General features: G+C 43.2%; 1 protein-coding gene and 1 non-coding gene across 2 annotated transcripts in view; one reads left to right on the top strand and one right to left on the bottom strand.

The window, feature by feature from the left end:
• Window positions 1-20,149, top strand: part of SNX7 (sorting nexin 7) — a 52,030-nt gene that overhangs the window by 7,395 nt on the left and 24,486 nt on the right. Inside the window, exons 2-6 of the mRNA XM_056844154.1 lie at window positions 6,292-6,474; window positions 8,000-8,110; window positions 8,797-8,961; window positions 9,730-9,934; window positions 16,618-16,817. Coding sequence (XP_056700132.1) covers window positions 6,304-6,474; window positions 8,000-8,110; window positions 8,797-8,961; window positions 9,730-9,934; window positions 16,618-16,817 — 852 coding nt within the window. The 5' untranslated portion in view covers window positions 6,292-6,303. The remainder of the gene's footprint in view (window positions 1-6,291; window positions 6,475-7,999; window positions 8,111-8,796; window positions 8,962-9,729; window positions 9,935-16,617; window positions 16,818-20,149) is intronic.
• Window positions 7,861-7,932, bottom strand: TRNAA-GGC (transfer RNA alanine (anticodon GGC)). Its single transcript has one exon. It is a non-coding gene; the product is annotated as a tRNA-Ala (tRNA).

The following is a 20,149-nucleotide window of genomic DNA, read 5'->3' on the forward strand; positions in this document are numbered from 1 at the left end:
GGATCAATGTGATCAGGTCAGCTGAGAGTAGGCTGGTGGTGCAGCTGGTAGAAGACATATTCCCCTCCCCAAACCCCTGCTTTTCAAACAGCAAGACTGGGTCCATGTATACCCCCAAGCTCCTAAACTGCTCTGCAGATGCCAACTCCTCTTCATCCAGCACAAGTGGAGCTAGTGCCTCTGAAACATCAGCCTTCCCAACCAGCATTGCCTCTGTATTATCTGGATTCAGCTTGTTCTTCCTTGGCCAATTAGCACAGGTTCAAAGCCATAACGGATGCACCTGGAGGCTTAGGTAAAGAAATTTAGTGCAGGGTGTTGTCTGCACAGTGATAATATCCAAACCCAAAGCTTTGATGTTAAGTTATTAGGATTTGAAAACTAGCCATGATGAGGTGGGTGAACCAAGAATCATTGTCAAAGTAGCTTGTAGTTGTGGTAGAGGGATGGTCAACGGTGAGATTGCTGGTAGAGTTCCTGGAAGCAGAGTCAGGAAGGCTGATCAGTTGGGATTGGAATATCCAGAAATCCTTGCAGGAAGGAAGTCTATAAACAGGGGTCATCCTGAAGCAGGGATTTATGTATAACCAATCAGAAGACTGGAATGAAAGTCAGCTGGGGTCTTTAGGAAGTCGTTGTGTGGCTCAGTAGTATCACAAATCTCCGTCAGTTTCGTGATCTTCTGAGCTGGCTGGCTACCAGTCCTAACTCCACAATTCCACTCTGAAATGCAAAGCTTCACTGTTCAGCCTATTGGCAGAAAATCAGCTGTTCCACATGGCAAACATTTAAAGTTGCTGTCTGCCTAAAAATGAAGGAAAAGAACATTCACAGAGCAGCTGTAAGAGGCAACACACATTTTTCATTCTTGAAAATTCATGTTCACGGATCTGTTTATGACAGAAATTTATGGAGTGAAAAATCTAAATGTCAGCATCTTCAATTCGATGGTTCAGATTTGTTACTGAAAATAAGCCTAAGAGGCATTAATGAATCATTTATGAATTGTACCCTTCATAATGTTTAAAAATAAATCCAGCTAAGGCAGAAATAGTATTTCTGCTCTGTGTACAAGATTTTTTTTTTAATACACACATACTCTTAAGTCAACATTTTAATACTTAAATGTACCATCTCCTGGCTTCTTGAAAATAAAAACAATTTAAGTCAAGTGATATTTTGGATAGGGTGGTGGTATGAAATACATACTAGGGAAAGATGCTATGGGATGGGAACAGCACCAACCCTCCCCTCATTTCCCTTGGTCTCCTTTCAGTCCCTGCTCCACCCACAACTTCTGCCTCCATCCACTCATCACCTACATCACACTCATTTTTGTCAACAGCCAATTCCTCATTCTTAACCCCCATCTTTGTTTAAATCCTTTCTCTCCATATTCCTCTTTTTTATCACTTCTTCGGCCTTTTCTGTAATGTGGCCATTCTGTGTCCTGCCCTTACAAACAGTCACTATGTCCTTTCTTTGTTTCTGCAAGAAATAGTGGCAGGGAATAAAGAGAAAGGATTCAGCCCTGTCCTTATTGTATCTGCAGTAAGGGGGATACGCCATGTGTGGGTGGTGGGCAGTAATATAGGGAAGCTGGAAAGAACTGCCCATTTCTTCCTCTCCTCAACTCTAGGGGCGTGAAGTAGGCACTGATCAGAAACGTCGCTCTCTCAGAGGCATCCTCAGAGGTGAAAAGATGTATGTTTGACTTTTCAGACAGACTCACGGCCACAGGTTTTGGACATGATCCCCAAATGTCACGTAATGTTTAAGTATCTTCCACTTGCTCCATGATCAATACATGTATAAGAAATACATCAGCACAGGTATGTAGATGTTAATGAGGGTAAGCAAACTCCAGCAGCCCTTCTTTTCTCCACAGAGGAGCTGCAGAAGTGTGTGGTCTGAGTTAAATGAAGTATTCAAACCTTTCCTCGCTCCCCACTCTCTATCCCAACACATTTCCATTCAGGGTTCCAGATTGTGTGTGTGTGTGTGCATGCGTATGGGTAAAATATAATTTGTAACCCTGAAGGACCCAAAGTGGCTTGAAGGGAGGAGACTTACCCACATGAATTCCTACAGCTTTGCTGCTTTGAATAAGTGACACTGTTGGCAAGGGCAATCAGGTTACACATACCAGCTTGAATGTGAAAGAACCTGTCTCTTCTGTAGTGACTCATGATGACAAATTGTATTTGGAATTGCCAATAAACTAGTTAAAAGTGACCAACTAAAAATTAGGGTGACCCAGTATATAGTTGGACTTGCAGAAATGATAACAAGTAGGGTTGCCAGGTCCCTTTTTGCAACCGGTGGGAGGTTTTTGGGGTGGAGCCTGAGGAGGGCAGGGTTTAGGGAGGGGAAAGACTTCAATGCCATAGAGTCCAATTGCCAAGGCGGCCTTTTTCTCCAGGTGAACTGATCTGTCAGCTGGAGATCAGTTGTAATAGCGGGAGATCTCCAGCTAGTACCTGATGGTTGGCAACCCTAATAACAAGTCATCTTCTGAGCAAAGGCTTTGGCCTCACTACCATATTCCAAGAATCTCCTTTAAGTATTTTTGAATGCCTTCAAGCTTGTTCCCAAACCAGTAAATAGTGGTGCCCTCTAAGATTTCCAGATCAGTCAGCTTTACCATTCCCAGTTTCTGTGAATGGAATCACTGGAGATTTGTGTTCTGTCTTTGATAGCGCCAAGATTTTACACATGTAGCCTAGTTATTGTGTCAAAATACCACTTGAGATATTTACATACCTAATTTTGGAAGGGATCAACCAGTTGGCGTTGTCTCTGGATTGTAAAACTAATTTTTGCAAACGTTAATAGAAGCGTTCCTCTAAACATAGTATTAATAGGATGGGAATTGCCCTGCTTCTGCTCCTTCCATGTATGCACCTGCAAAGTTTGCTGCCTAACCAAAATATTATTATTTTTCTAGTGCATGAGTACCTAGAAGTAAATTGACTTCATACATCATTTCTTGCAGCTTTCACAATGGAAATAAAGTGGCTCTCTAACCAGTGAAAAATGAGAATCTTAAAGCTGTCAAATTTAATAACTCACATTATTACTCAAAATATAAACATGAAGTACATACATTTTATAAAATAACTGACTATGTAGCCTAATGGTGCCCCTGGAGCACAGGAACCCTGAGTGCTATTTTAGAAGAAAATATAGTACCCCTTCCCCCTTTTCTTGTTGTGCCCAGTTGGCATTAGATGTGCAGGACCTTTTACGTTCTGAATCAAGAGCTGAGGCAGTCCTGTTTTAAAAGGTTACTGGCACCTGTCATAATTTGCCTCAAAGTAAACTTTACCAGAGGTTGCCATAAGTCAGATGTGACTTGATGGCAAAAAAAGCTTATTTTGTGAATACAGAACTTGTATTGTGCACTAGCTAAGGGTATGAACCATCAGCTGTTGTATCTATTACAATTTTATTCCTGTCCTTCCTCCAAAGAGTTAAGAGTGATGAATAAGGTCTTTCCCTCCTACATGTTATCCTTACAACATCCCTGTGAGGTAGATTAGGCTAAGAGAAAGCAACTGGCCCAGTAAGCTTCGTGGCAAAGAGCTCCCCAGCCCTAGATCAATACTCTGCTACACTATACTATCTCTCAACCTCCACACCATGCTGGGTCTCAGGCTGTTTATATGTATATAAAATACAATTTAAAAATCTTTTAAGTAAAAGAATAATTTAAAACCTGGCAAGTTCTCCGTTCAAATCCTGCCTCTGCCATGAACATTCCAGAACAGGGGTCCCCAACATGGTGCCTGTGGGCACCCACCAACACCTTTCCTGGCACCCACCGAGTGTTGTTAGAAAGTGGGTGAGGTCAGGCACTTGCCCAACAGGGCTACTGGTTGATCACTGGAGATCTGATTGACAGGGCAGATTAAAATGACATTGTTTCAGTGGCAGCTACCACCACAGTGTTAGTTTGATTCTCTCTCCGCTTTTTTAGTGTATTTTTAAAATTGACCCCTTTCCCCCTGCGTTTGGGCTTTCTCAGTGTGTAGAGCATTGCCTCCTGCAAGTGCCCCTTTTCTGGTTGGCGCCACTTCCTGTGGGACCCGTTTTGTGGAACCCATCACCCTGTGTCAGAATTCCAAAGGTGCTTGTGGGCTCAAAAAGGTTGGGGGACCCCGTTCTAGAATAATGTTTAAATTGCGTATTGTTTTTGTTATTAAAAACATTTTTATCTTGCCTTTCCACCCAAATAGGGTCCCCAAGGCAGCAAACATTAAAACATTTGAACATTAAAACAGCACTGAAAGGAATCATAGAATCATAATCATATACTATTATTCAGTAAAAATGTATAAACGCATAAACATAAATAGTAATACTTAGCATTTATATGGCTAATTAAATGTATGTAGATCATTATAATAACCCTGTAACAAAAGTTATATTATCACCATATTTCAGATGAGATGAGAAGTGGGTCAGTTTCCCACAATAACCTAATAGATTTGTGGCAAAGGTGACACTTTCCATCTTGCTCTCTTAGCCACTAATCTACGCTTGCTGTAATTATAAAGGCTGTAGGTTAGTTGTTTTTACTTTTCTTCCCACAATGCTGCAGCCATTCAGGGAGTTTCCTTTGGGTTCGTTTGACCACTTCATGTAGCAATCTATCAGAAACCGTACATGGAATACTAGCCATTTAAGCATTGTAAAAATGCTCTTTCCAGTACAGGGTTTACCTGCTTATTTCCGAAGGGTTTCTGTTGCCTGAAAAGAAGGGGAGAGTCTGGATGTTTGACCTTTATGGGTCAGGGGAAGTGATGCCACAGTTCTAGGTGCCAAGACTCTTTTTAAAAAGGGCAATTGTGGCTTTTACGTTGATTGATACCCTTTTCCCCCCTTGTTGCCTCGTTGTTGACCGAGTGGCCAGTTTTTAGGGAGATAGCCATTGTGGAGCTGGCTGTTGCCTGACAATAAAAGAGCAGCTGGTTGAAATGTCAGCAGGGGTCGGAACTGCTGGGGAAAGCATCTTGAAAGAGTTTGAAACTAAAATCTTGCTTTTTATAGAACAAACAGTTAATTGGAGAGCAATGAGTCAATAACTTGATTTTTCTTTCATGTGTTATAGGATCCTTTAAAGAGCTAAGCTGCCAAACTATTATCAGCAGTCCAAAATTATACATAATTGGGGGCTTCTGATAGTGTGCTTTGTTTTCAAGGGAAAACTAAAGCTGTTATTTAATGCAGTAATTCTTCTTCGACCCTCTATATTGCATATCCAGCATTTTGTGGCCCCATGGGCGAATGGCTCCCCGGAAAAGGGGGGAAGGAGGATCAGCAAAATGAACACACACACGCTGTACTTATTGGGTAATAAAATTGGCCACAGCTTTATTGATCACAACAGAATGGAGCATTGGCAGAAAACCATGGGGGTGGATCCAAGTATCAGATCACCACCCTGTCATCCGATATATCGAAAGCATCGATAAACGGCCCAACCACCTGTTGAGACAGCACCGCCTGTTGGGACAGCTTAGATGGCTCCACCAGGACGGGAATCTCTGTGTGAGGCCAGCGCCACCTGGGATTGGAGTACCGAACACAAGCCCAGTCGGGCAACTCTGTTGTACTCCATCCCAAGACCCCTTAAGGGGGTCCCCACAAACGGGAAGGAAAGGCACCTCTTCCCATCTTGGATCAGACCCCATGCAAAAACCGCCCAGAAGCTGTGATGAAAAGGAACTACAAAACCATAAAAGAGGGAGGGTGGGCGGGTCTTCTTGCCGCCGTCCCGCACGCAAACAGGACGGCGGCCGGTCTGCGCGCCGCTTTAATAAGCGCGGGGAGAAGCGCGGGGGTCAGGCAGCTGGCCTGACTACACTCCGCTACGCCGCCCCCCAATCACCAAAAATCCGTGGGGCTGGCGGGGCCTTGCGAGATGCGTGGCGAGCGCAGCCCCCCCCCTGCCTTGAGGGCACCCCCTTTTCCCTTCAGATCCGGCCCGGGTAAGTCCACAACCGGCAACTTGTTCAGTCAAGTTGTGTTCTTTATAAACATTGAAATGGCTTTTCTCCCTACAACCTTGAGGGCTAGAAACATGGATGTTTCATATTTTCATAAATATAATGTGTGTGTTTGCGGCTCACAATATGAAGGCCACTTGTAACCCTTGACAATATGTCGAACCCACAAGTTATATGCAATCATTTAAATATTCTAATGATTCCTACTAGTTCAAATGGCAGCAAGTGGAATCTTTGGGGTGGGAGTGAAATGTCTTTCAAATGTCTTGTTTATCCACAGGACGCATCACTGATGGAGGCAAATTCATTCAGTCCTTTGATGCCAACATCTCCTTCTTCTATGATAAACCAGTATAAATTTGAAGATGAACAAGAATTAAAGGACCTTTTTGTTACAGTTGACAATCCAGAAAGCCACATCGCTGCCATTGAGACATTCATCACCTACAGAGTTGTTACAAAGGTGAGCTGTACAGTGTGACTTCCATCATTTAAACTTTGCAGGTGATTGACGATGGTGCAAATAGCAGCTTGTGCTTCTTGTAAGTTTGCATGTGGAAATTGATGTTGTAGATCAGGATACTGTAAAGGAAAATGTTTAAAATTGCTAAATAATTATAATGTTTTTATAGAGTGCAAGAACGTTAGTAGTGCAGTGTGGTCTGGTGACATAAGCTTGGATTCAACTAGTTTTTCTGACCCTTGGGGGCTTGTGTTTCTCTAACACTCTCTGTCATATGGCTTGCCACGTAACTAAGGGGACTTTCCATACCAACTTGTAGTATGGCATGTGGGACTACTGTTCAGAGAAAAAAAATAGACATTTCATCGGGCACGCACAAGCTCTGGGTCATTGCTAAAGTAGATCTTTGAATCTTGGTTATGAGTATTAATAGCATGGCCAGATCACATGGAAGTGATTTGGAAGGGTTCCTCATTTTGCAGCAGGGTTTAATCCAGAATGCACCAGATACATGAGCCTCTTCAAAAAGGCTCTTACTTCTGCCAGCTGCACTTCCTGTGTGACCAGTGATTGCTAATACTGCTTGTCAGAATGAGGTAGCTTCCCCTCCAGATATCTTGTCATTAGATGCCTGTTATCCCTGCAAGGAACTGTTCCAGAGACTTTCCCCCTACAAACACACACTTACATGGCAATCATAAGGCAGTTTAAAAAGTTATTTTTAAGCCTAGAGGACACATATTTTGACAGCTTAGTTTGTCTCATAAAAAAACAGCAACCTGTAACTGGCCCACGCTGAAATATCCCTGATAATTGCTGATTTTATAGGAGCAGCTGCTCTAAGTAGATTACTGGTTTGTAAATGTAAGATAAAGTTATGAAGACTGATCTGATGTATGCCTATTTGGGAGTAAATCAGGATTATAATTCATGGTGTTAATTTAAACGGGTAGGACCCGTCTACCCAGTTATTACTATCCTGGGGTCTCATTTAACATATTACTTGTATTGGGGTAACAGAAACAATAGAAATAGTTAGAACATTACATTTCCATTTGCTTTTTTATTTTAATCAAGAGATTCTAGCTTTTGTGTGGTTGGGTAGTTGTGTAATCTGCCTTGAGTTTTAGTGAGAAAAGCAGACAGTCCATGTGGTATAGCAGTTAGAGTGTCAGACTAGGATCTGGGAGGCCCAGGTTCGAAACCTCACTCTCCTAGGGAAGCATGAACATTCCCGAGTAGCAACTATGAACACATGAAGCTGCCTTGTACTGAATCAGACCTTTGGTCCATCAAAGTCAGTATTGTCTACTCAAACCAGCAGCAGCGCTGCAGGGTCTCAGGGCAGAGGTGTTTCACATCACCTACCTGCCTAGTCCCTTTAACTGGAGATGCCAGGGATTGAACCTGGGACCTTCTGCATGCCAAGCAGATGCTCTACCATTGAGCCACATCCCCTCCCCCATGCATTTCTGAAGCATGTTTAAGTATGTTCGTAATTTGTCCTTTTAAAAATGATTTGCAGACAACCCGTGGTGAATTTGACTCCAGCGAGTATGAAGTTAGACGGCGGTATCAGGATTTCCTTTGGTTAAAGAGAAAACTTGAAGAAGCACATTCAACATTGATCATTCCTGTAGGTCTAGACTCTTGTTTACTAGCTTGTTTGCTAGCTTGTTTACTTAGGTAGAAAACTGTGATCCACAGTGGAGAGAAGGTACATGTGGGGAAAACATATAGCACCATTGTTTTTGTGGCCTCTAATCTTGCTTACTGCTGTATTTAATTTGTAGCACTGGTCCTCATGCAAATGGCAGAGACCCTTACAGTGCAAGTCATAATTACCAACAAGGGTTCTGCAAGCTCAGGGGATACCTCAACTTTGCAAAAAAATTAGTTGTCGTCACCACCCCATTTTGGGATACCCTCCCCCCCCAAAAAAAAAATTCTGCAGGTTTAGGTGGTATTTTCAGTTGTCCCAGCAGCTATGAAGGGCTGATGGTGGGGTAAGGAAAGCTGGATAAGGGGTGGGGAAGAGAGGAGACCAGAAGGAGAGGAGGTATATGACAGTGAGTAGCAAAAAAGGGAGCAAGAAGTAAGGGGCGGTAGAGTAGGATTTCCTTCTCCCCCGTTATTTTTTTTATGGGACTCGTGCTTATATTTCTTTCAGTAACAAAAATGACACCAGCCATTTTAATTTAAAGCACAATTTTGCATACAGAACATATTTTCCATTGCTTCACTTAAAATTATATATTTTTCAGATATGCATACAATTATGTAGCTCATCTTTCCCCCTGACCCTTTCTATTTTTTACTTAGCCGTTGCCTGAAAAATTCATAATGAAAGGAGTTATGGAACGATTTAATGACAATTTTATCGAGACTCGAAAGAAAGCACTGCATAAATTTTTAAACCGGGTTGTCGATCATCCCACTTTAACTTTTAATGAAGATCTGAAAATTTTTCTTACTGCTCAAGCCTGGGTAAATAAACTTTAGTTACTATTATTGTTGTTACTAGAATGTATGATTTGCCATGAGTGTCCAAAATAGGTATTGGACAAGTTTAGAATGGCATCTGTAAGTTGGGCCCAAGTCAGATGATATTGCCCTCCTGCCCAGACTTTTCTTTGGGGAGAGCTGAGGAACTTGCATTAAGCTTGTTTGTTTCCTTCTCCTTTCTTTATACTTCACTGACAAATGATTGATAGAAAGCAGCAAGTGCAGGGTTGTCTTGTGTTTATTATAAATGTAGCATCTCCCAACTTGCTCAGTCAAGGTCTCATCTCTTCCTAGTACAATCTAGTTGAAAGGTGAATACTGTGCTAAGAAGGCAAATGTGTTTGTTTTCTACAGAATCATAAACACTACAAAACATTTAGAGGAAGTCACTGTGAAATAATATAACTTCCCAGAAAAGTATGTTTGAGCTTCAAAACCCCATTTGACTACGTTATGTGAATCCCCAAGGAAGATTGCTAGGAAGTTCTTAACTGGGATTATGGATGAAACCATGTTGGGCAATTGACAGAAGTCGTCAGAGAGTCCAAAGGATTGGATGATGAGGTACAGGTGACCTCAGTGTGGCACTTGTGATGGCCACCTGGGACCCCCACATTATGTACATACACTACATGAAAGCAAGATGGAGACTGTGCTGTGGGGGCACTTTCACTGCATTTTCTTTTAATTTGGCATGAACAAAGACACAGCCACCTACATAAACATTTGCTTTTGTCCCTTAATTTTCAGGAACTTTCCTCTCACAAGAAGGAGGGGCCTGGTTTGTTGAGCAAAATGGGACAAACGGTCAAAGCGGTTGCATCCTCGATGCGAGGAGGAGCTGTGAAAAACCGTCCTGGTGCGTTCACAGAAATGAGTGACTACGTGGACGTATTTAGCCAGAAAATCAGTCTCTTGGACAAAATCTCGCACAGAGTTTATAAGGAAGAAAAAGGTTGGTAGGAAAGAAGAGCTGAGCACATACAGATCATGGGCCACGGGTTGATCACTTGATAATTCCACTTCTTTGAGACTCCAAGTAGCTGTGCTAAAAGAAGGTAGAATCCAGCAACTCTTCTCTATGCTTGAATTATTCACTGCTGCCCTATTAACCAAGTCTCTTGCAAAGGGAAAAGTGTAGACATGGCTAGTACTAGAGAATATCATATGGAGTCACATGAAGTTGCCTTATACTGAATCAGACAATTAGTTCATCAAAGTCAGTATCATCTACCCAGACTGGCAGCAGCTCTCCAGGGTTTCAGGTTGAGATCTTTCACATCACCTACTACCTTATCCTTTTGACTGGAGATGCCAGTGATTGAACTTGGGACCTTTGGCATGTCAAGCAGATGCTCTGCCACTGAGCCACTGACCCTTCCGTGTGTTTTTTTCTGTGTCTACTAGTGGAAGCAGCAGCAAACTACTCCTGTCAGACAACAACAGCTGGGTTCTAACTTATTCTAGCACCGCTTTTACAATGTGATCCTAAGTAGGTCTCAGAATCCTACTGAAATCTGCTCTCTGGGGCTTACTCCCAGGAAAGTGTGTTTAGGATTGAACTGTAAAAGGCTTAAAGGGGAGAAGCAGACATTGGGTCTTCTCTCTCTGAGGGAAGGGTATCTTGAAGTGCTTGGTTCTTCCCATCCATTGCTAGGGAAGGCAGGATCTGACTTTTTACTTCCTGTCTTCTGATGGGAATGACCTCAGCTTCCAGTTTCCCTCCTGCCTCTAGAGAGAGCAACTGCACAGCAGAGCTGCTGCTATGTTAGGTCCCATTTAGAGTTTCTCTGTTTTCTTTCTTCGCTGCTACTACTACTACTGTGTTCTTTTTACATTACTTTCTATTCTGCCCTTTCTCCTTCTAATCCTTCCCTTTATTTCCTGTCTTAATTAAGTGGGAGAGAAAGTGAGAAAGAGACCGGGCTGGCAAAATGGCTGACTGGACGAAAGGCAGACGGAAGGAGGACAATTTCCTCACTACAGAGGATCATGATCTAGCATTGTGTCCTTCCCAGCAAAACGACTCCAGGCCCTCTGTCAGCTGCTCCTGCGGTCTGTCAGAGCAGCCGGAGCAGGAACAACGAGCAGGTGGCAAAAAAGCACTGGGTTGACCCACACCTTTAAAAAGGCACGAAAAAACAGTGGCTCAGCAAAAAAAAAAACTGTGATTGCTTCAGCTGCCTCCGTTCGCACCAGTTCCACCCAGGCTGTTGCTGTTGGGTTGGAGAGGGCTGATGGATATTCCCAGGAGAAAACACCTAAGGGTGATGAACCACCCCCCTCAGGTGAGGGTGCGGGAGTTAAATCAGTTACTCACGAGGAGGTTGCTCAAATGATTAGCCTAGCCTTTGAAAAGCACTTCCAATGAAGGCAACCTCCTCCTCTCCCCCCCTTTTTTGGCTCCAGTGGCCCAAATGGTTTCCCCTGGGAGTTCCCCTGCTCAATCCCAGACAGTATACTCTGAAGAGCCCTGCTGCACATGGATATCCATGGCCCACTAAAGCAGCCATGAAATCCTGCTATAATTCTGAGCCCCTGCACAGGAATACTTATGGGCAGGCTGCCCTTGAGTCAATGAACAATCAAAGGGAGGAAGGGGAGTTTAATTTGGATGATGAAATCCCTTTAAGGGAAGAGGAACATCAACTTAGGCTCTTTTCTCATGATGATTATCAGTCCCTACTGTCTAAGGCCCTTATTGCCTTGGACCTGTCTGATGATCCTGATCCCACAGTCTAAGCCTAAGTTCAAGCACAGGGTGTCAAAGAGTACTTCCCTGATTTTGAGGCAGTAAATAAAAAGGTTCCCTTACCTGAATATTTTGAGAAGGTGATCCAAGCTGAATGGGATAAATTTACTGCCAATAGGCAATTCCCAGTGGGCATAAAAAAGCTATATGATATGGCACTATTTGTCATGGAGATGTTTAGACTACCTTCTGTAGATGCCCCTGTCGCTGCATTGAAGTCATCTGATTTGATTGCAGAGGATGGAGTATTTCATCAACAGAAAAAGCCAATTGCAGCCATTAAAAAGGTTCCAACAACTAGGGGTCACCATAGATTCTGTGGCCAACACCTTGTCCCTCCCACATGACAGGGTTCTCAAAATATCCAACCCGGCAAGATCCACCACCAAGTCAGCGTCCTCTCGCCTCATGGCCTTAACCAGCCTACAGGGCCTAATGATTTCTTGTATCAGCATAGTTCCATGGGCACGACTTCAGTCCAGGCCACTTCAATGGCTGCTTCACCCCCATCAGGCCAGCATTCTTCACAAAACAGACAAACCAGCCCTCCTCCAATATGCACCAGAGCCTGCGATAGTGGAAGAAGAAAGACAATCTAATCAAAGAACAAGAGTACCTGCATCGCGAACCAATACCAATTTTTATGGATGCAAGTCTGGAGGGCTGGGAGCCACCCTCGAGGACCACTTCACCCAAGGAGAGTGGAGACAAGAAGAAAAGCTCTTGCATATAAACCAGCTGGAGCTGAGAGCTATTCATCGGGCCCTGCTCAAATTCTCCTCTATCATTCTAGACAACTTTGTCCTCATCAGAATGAACAACATTTCCGCCAAGGCCCATATCAACAAACACGGTGGGTCCAAGTCATCCCGTCTGCACAAGGAGGCAGAACTCATTCTCCTGTGGGCGGAAGGTCACCTTAGATCGATTCGGGCGGAACACATCAGCGGCATATAGAAGACCAAAACAGACTGGCTGAGTTGTCAAACCATTGATGAAGGGGAGTGGCCACTCAGTCCAGTGGCATTCCAGATGATGATAGGTACGGAACACTACAAGTGGACATGTCCTGGAACCATCTCCTCCAATTCTTCACCAGATTATTTCACCCAAGAGCGGAGAGAACAGACGCACTAATGTCTCCCTGGCCATCAGAAGTGCTGTATGCATTTTCCCCAATTCCAGTCTTGCCAAAGGTCCTGAGAAAAATCCATCTGGAAAGAGCAGAAGTCATCCTGATAGCCCCAGACTGGCCACGACGCCCATAGTACTCCACCATGCTGGAGATGTCGATCCAAGAACCTTGGACCCTACCAGTACGGCCAGACCTGATCCATCAGGGACCCATTCACCATCCAGATCCAGGATGGTACAAACTGACCAGATGGAGATTGAAAGGAGAAGGTTGAAAGATCTGAGGCTAGAACCAGATGTAGTCTGTACCATTCTACAAGTGAGACGTGCGTCTACTCAAAGAATTTATAACTACACATGGAAAACCTACGTTTGGTGGTGCAAGAGAAAGGGCTCCCCTTAGCCCCAGAACTGCTCAACTTTCTAGCCTTCCTTCAGGACAGAGTTCAGAAGAAGCTTTGAGTGGCCACCTTGAGGAAATAAGTAACAGCTATTTCTACAGTGGTTCCTTCCTTGGAAGGATATCCCATATCCAAACACCCACAGATTAAGACCTTCCTGAAGGGAGTTCTCCAATCTAATCCTCCTATGATTCATAGGTTTCCAATGTGGCAACTTAATGTGGTGCTTTCAGCTCTTACCTGCGCTCCGTTTGACCCCTCGCAAGAGGTGCCCCTCCAATTCCTTTGAACGAAGACCATTTTCCTAATCGCCGTAACATCAGAAGAAGAGTGTCAGAGCTCGGAGCCTATTCCATCAGGAAGGACCTCTGTGTCTTTCATAAGGACAAAGTAGTTTTGTGTACTTACCTTAGTTAATTCCTTTTTTCATCATCAACAAGAATTGCAGTTACCTTCATTCTGTCCCAAACCTAGCAATCTGAAGGAAAAGGAGTGGCACACCCTAGATGTGTGTAGGGCACTGAAGGTGTTCATCCACAGGACAGCGCCCCTTAGGAGCTCACCTTACTTGTTTATTAACCTCTCAGCCCCCAACAAGGGCAACAGGATGTCTAAACCATCCCTTAGCAGGGCTCTTAGGCAGTGCATCATAGAGGCCTATAAGGCAAGTAAGATCCCAGTCCCGATGGGGATCACTGCCCATTCAGTAAGAAGTGATGCTACGACTGCAGCCTTCAAGAGACAGGCATTGGTAGAAGAGGTATGTAGGGCCGCAACCTGGTCTAACATATCTACTTCATTAAACACCACCGTGTCAATACCTTTGCCTCGGCTGAGGTAGCATTAGGACACAGGGTCCTACAACACTTCCTTGAGTTAGAGGGAAAGGATTAATTCCCACCCATTAAAGTCATACAGCTCTTGGATGTCCCAGCACTTCAAGAAGCCCTTCCCTCAGAGCGAGACTGGAACCATGTTTACTCACCGACAAGGTTCTTTCTGCTCTGAGGTAGAAGGGCATCTTGCCCACCCGGAAGAAGAGAGCTATGCACTCGGATCCAGGGTGGATTCTAGTTCTACGCAAATTAACGGATACTGTACATTCAGATCAAGGTTTTTCTCATTAGTTCTCTGTCTTAGAGCCGTTGCTCTAAGCCCTTACCAGTTGCATCTTTAAGCACTTTACTGTTTACTGTTTTTTCCTTCTATTTGTATACTGTTAATATGTCCTAGCTCAGGACATATGAAACTAGACATAAGGTAAACTGGAAGCTGAGGTCATTCCCATCAGGAGACTGGAAGTGAAAAGTCAGATCCTGCCTCCCCTAGCAATGGATGGGAAAACCCAGCGCTTCAAGATGCCCTACCTCCGAACAGAATGAACCCTCTCGGTGAGTAAACATGGTTCCGTTCTTCCCTAGCAGCTGTCTTTCTGCTGTGAGTCCTGGACTATTCCCTGTTGGCAGCAAGAAACCCAGAATTCCAAGCAGGATGATGGTCACGCTCAGTTGAGCACTGGGACACAGCAGCTCCATCCATCCTCAAAAAAGGCCCTGTGTAAAAGAAGAGATGCCGTGTTGAGGGAGGAAAAGCCTCACTGTACAAGGAGCCTCACTGTTAGAAGGAGAAGGTGGCTGGCACTGCTGTCGAACAGCACACAGCTTGCCACTTCACCAAACCTGTTGCTGCATGCTTACCTGCTATTTGGTTGTCCACCCTGATTGCTTGTGGGGGAGGTGGCTGGTGGCAGCATCCCACAGAGCAGCAAGTGACAATATTGCTGAGGAACTTGGCATTTATATAGTCCTTTAGAGACATTATTGTTGTAATCCTTCAACATCCCTGTAATGTAGATGAGGATTGCTGTCCCCATATTGCTGATGGAAGACCGAGGCTAAGAAAGAATGGCTTGCCAAAGATGAGCCTGTGGCTGAGATGAGGTGTGAATTGGTAACCTCCTGTGTCTCAGCTCATTCTCTGACACCAGCTTGGCTAGTTCTGACCAGCATAAAATGTACTTACTGGTGGATTGGAGAGGGGTCACTGCTAGACTTTGGAGGTTATGTAGCCCTACTGCCATTGTGACTGTACTGTGAGAATTTCCCTGCTATTCACATAGATGCCGTTACAAGTAAGGACCAAGTTACATATTGCAAAGGAATGTATACAGTTATGTTCTGGGAATTCCCACCTGGCAGTTAAGTCCCAGGCATATGTGGCCCAATTTGGATTGTGACTGTGGCACATGAGGAGAAGGGGCTTCAGTCAGTGCCTTTATTTCTACATGAAATGGCTCCTGAGAGCTACCATTTTCCCCATTGGGGAAGCTTGCATATACTGATGCATAGGTACACATATATTTTGCCAGATGGGTAGATAGCAGCTCCCTAGTGCTATTTCAGTTTAGAAATTGTTGCAAGGGGGGTGCTTAAGGCTCTTCTTGCGTGCTAGCATCCTAGTCCAGATCAGCAACATGTACACGTGTTCCTAGCTATAAAACATTGCTTTGTGTTTAAGAGCACTGGCATAAATTGTTGTTTTTTTTAAAAAAACACGCTGATTTTTGTAAATGAAAAAATATCCCCTATGGTTTCATTGCTGGCCATGAGCTGATCACACCTTTGATCACATTCATTGTTCATCTATGACCAAGTCTTTGACCAACTCCCCTTACTTAAGTGTTAGATATTAGAATCCCTGGTCTGTAGTAACTCAGATGTGGTTTTGGTATTGTATTTGCAAGTTACCACAGTGTATTTCTCATAAAATGTATTGGGTAATTGTGACCACATTTCCCCATTGAACTTCCATTTTGTGGCTGGTTGGGTTTGGTGGACCATGGAACCCTCCTGGTTTAAAGCATGACAAGTGGAAGGAATAAGCAGGGAGCTTTACTCCCATGTTCTTTAGCCATGTACAAGAGTTTCAGCTGATAAATATTCCCTTTATTGCTGAGCTGCTGCTGGAAATTCCAGTCTAGCAACCTGTCTGTACTTGTCAGACATGAGAGAAAATACAAGGAGGAAAGATTGAGCAGAATATACATCAGCTGGATGTGAAGATAATACCCTTCCAGTGACATTTTGCAGGTCTCGACTTAATGTGTATATATTTAATTTATGTAATCTGTATGTTTAATGTATTTTCAATATCCAGCTGACATGAAGCATGGTATATTGATAGATTGCATTCTTAAAGTTTTCATTCACAGGGAAAAAAAGGAGAAGAACATATTCCTCCTTTGGCAATGTTCTAAAAATCCAATTTAATTTCTTGTCCTGCATGGATTCGTAGTTTTAAACATTAGTTTAGAATGCAAGTCATTAATAAGGTGTTGTTGTTGTTTTTAAGACTACTTTTATGAATTGAAGGAATATGGCCCAATCCACACTCTTTGGTCTGCTTCTGAAGAAGACCTAGTAGACACCCTGAAAAGTGTTGCCAGCTGCATTGACCAGTGCTGCAAAGCTATGGAGAAACGGATGGCAGCACTTTCTGAAACCCTGTTCCCTACTCTACATGAATATGTGCTCTACGGTGACACATTAATGGTAAGTTGGCATAGGTGTGGCATGGTTATTATGGTGTCCCATTTTAAAGGTACATATCTCATTGCCACATCCTTCAAAGGACTGCTGTCGGCACAGTGTCCCAGTTGTGTGGGTGGTGCGGTGCTTAAGGAGTGGTGTTTTCCTTCATTTGTTGTCCGCCTTTCTCGTTGAGACTCAAGTCCAGATTACAGAGTTATCAGACAGCACGATAAAGACCAGTGGAATACATACAGTAAACAATGCAGTAAAACTGAATCGCACGGTTACATAAACAACAAAATGAAAACAGTATAATACATCCAATTAACAATGCAATAAGAGGGGGAGAAAGAAAGAGAGGGGGGAAACTGCCTGCAATTTCTTCACACAATTAAGCTACAATCCAATTCCCTTTATTAAAATGTGCCCTCCTGAACAATTCAGTTTTACTGCATCTCTATTCCCTTTTGTAGCAACACCTTCCTGAACAGTTTCATTTTACATTATGTGACATGTTAGTAGTATGAGAGCCATCCTGACTTCATCAGGCTAGCCATTCCACCAGAGGAGACACACAACAACTGGCAGCTGTCAATTGTAGCCATTTGCAGTGGGCACCTGCAGAAGACTTTGCTCCGATGAGCAAAGCTGCTGCATTGGAGCGTATTGGAGAGGTGGTTCTGCAGATATGTGGGTCCCAAGCCATGATAGGCTTAGTAGGTAACACCTAGCACCATGAATTGAACCAAAAGTCCCCCCCCAGCACCAGTATACCATGATGTCTTTGTTTAAAAAAACAACATAATAGTTCATAAATAGAGAGCCAAAGTGCCATAAACCTGCTTGCAAAGTCTTTTCACTCAACTACTCTAGCTTTGGATAGGCAGCAAGGGTGTAAGGGCCTTAAAGGATCATGGCGGAGGGCTAAAGAGTTTAGAAATCATGTAGTGGGTGGTTATGGCAGATACCAAATGGGGGACTGCTAGATTCAAGGGGCCCCCCAAAGTTCTGAGAAGGAGTAATTCTGGAATATATATGCATGCGATTTGATGGTTGGGAATGCAGTTGACTAATATGAGGTTGGCTAATGAGAGATTATTACGTATTGGGGACATGGGGAAAAGTTGGGCAGCAAACAGCAGGGCAACAATACTACGTATAAGGTTGGGGGTGGGGGGAGATTTAAGCTTAGAAGCCAAGCGGCAGTAAAAAGTCTGTGCAGAAATGACCTATTTATGGCTCATCTATCTCAGTAACTTGCCAAATAACTGTATAGTATGAATTTCAGTGTACACCATCACATTTGAACGAATAGCATGTATTTCTTTCATGGCCTGTATGGTCCAGGATCACTCACATCTCCCTGCACTGGGGCACATCATGAAAGCACTTGTGTATCTGCATCAGACTCAGTGATATATAAATTAACCTGTTCTGTGAAGTAGCCCTCTGATTCCACATGTAGGTGATATCCAGTTCACCCATCACTGTATAATTCTTTTTCTCAAAGTTTTAAATATTAACATTAGCATAATTGCTGAAGATATCCAATTTCTCTTTGTAATACAGAGGCAAACAATTCTGGGAGAGGAGAGGCCAGAGTCAGTGGGTGCCACTCATATAAATCATGACCCATCTAAATGTTCTATTAGCTTTGAAAGAGCTTTGTTGTTTTTCACTTTCTCTTTATATGTTTTCATCACAGTTGAGTTTTTCCTACTTGTAGCTGTGTGCTGGTGTAGTGTGTCCAGAGCATAGGCCGTAATTTAATAGTACCATTGCTATTATGGGAGAGATAATTTGACTATGGTCAAACTGGTTTTGTGGCTACCAAAGCAAAACTGGAAATAGAGCCATCATAGCAGTACAGAGGACATTGATCTGGAAATACTACATCTGTACCCAGACTAGCCAATGTAGACCTGTAAAAAAGGAATTTATTTTAAAACTGAATGGTGCTGCTGTTATTACAAAGGGTTCTGATTATTTTCAGTGTTAGAGACTCAGGAAACTGTTTTTCACCATCAAGTCAAGGTGAGGGATATTCAGAAGTGGTTTGTCACTGCCTGCCTCTGCATCTTGACCCTAGACGTCCTTGGTGGTCTCCCATCCAAATACTAACCAGGACTGACCCTGCTTAGCTTCCGAGATCTGACTTTGTACAGAAATTTTTGGTGACAGTGTTTGGAAAAGACACATTTAAAATTTAGTTGTTTCCCCAACTATTACCACAGAAAGTTTCTTTACAAAGTGAAAAGAATATAAAAGAAAGAGTTTGGGGTGGGGGAGAGCTGTTTTTTCTGCTTTCATTTTACAAATATGCATACTGTAGCTTTTTTTTTTTAATAAAGCATTTGTTGCTGGTGCTGTCATACAATGGGGAAATTGGGATACTGCTGCCTCCCACCTGATATTTGTACGTTGGAGTTGCATTCACATAGGGTCCAAACCTTTAGAGTTCAGTGTTCTTTGCCTCGATATGCATTATCATCATCCTGCATAAACATTACTAAAAACCATCTGAGCTGAGATCTTCTTGTCTGGCCCTTGATTTATCACGACTATATGAATGAATTCATGAATGTGAGGGCCGTGTGCGTCTGTCTTCCTACCTGACGTCACATTGGAGGACATCTGCATTTAGAATAAGGCTATTCCAAACAGAGAATCCTTTCAGTATTAAGTGCTTGGTTCTTGCCATATTAAATGAATTGAAGCTCTCTTTTTGGGATGGGGTGGGGAGCTCTAAAGTTATTACCAAGATCATTTTACTTTCGCACTAGCATGTGAATGCTTGCAAACACTCCCTCATGTGGTGACAGCTGGTATTTACTGTGTTTGAAAATCATAAAGACCAGATACTTCATGTCTGTTTACTGAAGTGATACGGTTATTGCTTTTTCATAGCTCGATCCATTGCTGATTGGGTAATGCAGGCATGTCAAAACCCATGGGAGGGAGACACTTCCCACACGATCCCATGCTTCCCATGTAGTTTCTATATTATTTGAGCTACATGGAATGAAGTCACAGCAGAACGGCAACACATTAACTTGAGAAAGTAGTAGGGCCGAAGAAATTGAAGTAGCGGCTTGAAGTGGCAGATGATATTTTTCTCCACAGGGGCACCATCACAAAACTGATGAGAAAAATCTCCCCATGATACAAAGCAAAAAAAAAAAGTCTTTTGCGCATTACAATTTTTAATAGACGGGGTGACCTGCTCAGTTCTCCCTGACTTTCTTTTCAGCCTTATTAGGCTACATGTAGTATCTGCAGGGGGGTAGTTACTCCTTGCATTAACGCAAAATTTGCATTGACACAAAACATTTGCAACTGCCATCTGGCTGTGT

The sequence above is a fragment of the Euleptes europaea genome, chromosome 2, assembly GCF_029931775.1.
Source record: "Euleptes europaea isolate rEulEur1 chromosome 2, rEulEur1.hap1, whole genome shotgun sequence".
NCBI lineage: Eukaryota > Metazoa > Chordata > Lepidosauria > Squamata > Sphaerodactylidae > Euleptes > Euleptes europaea.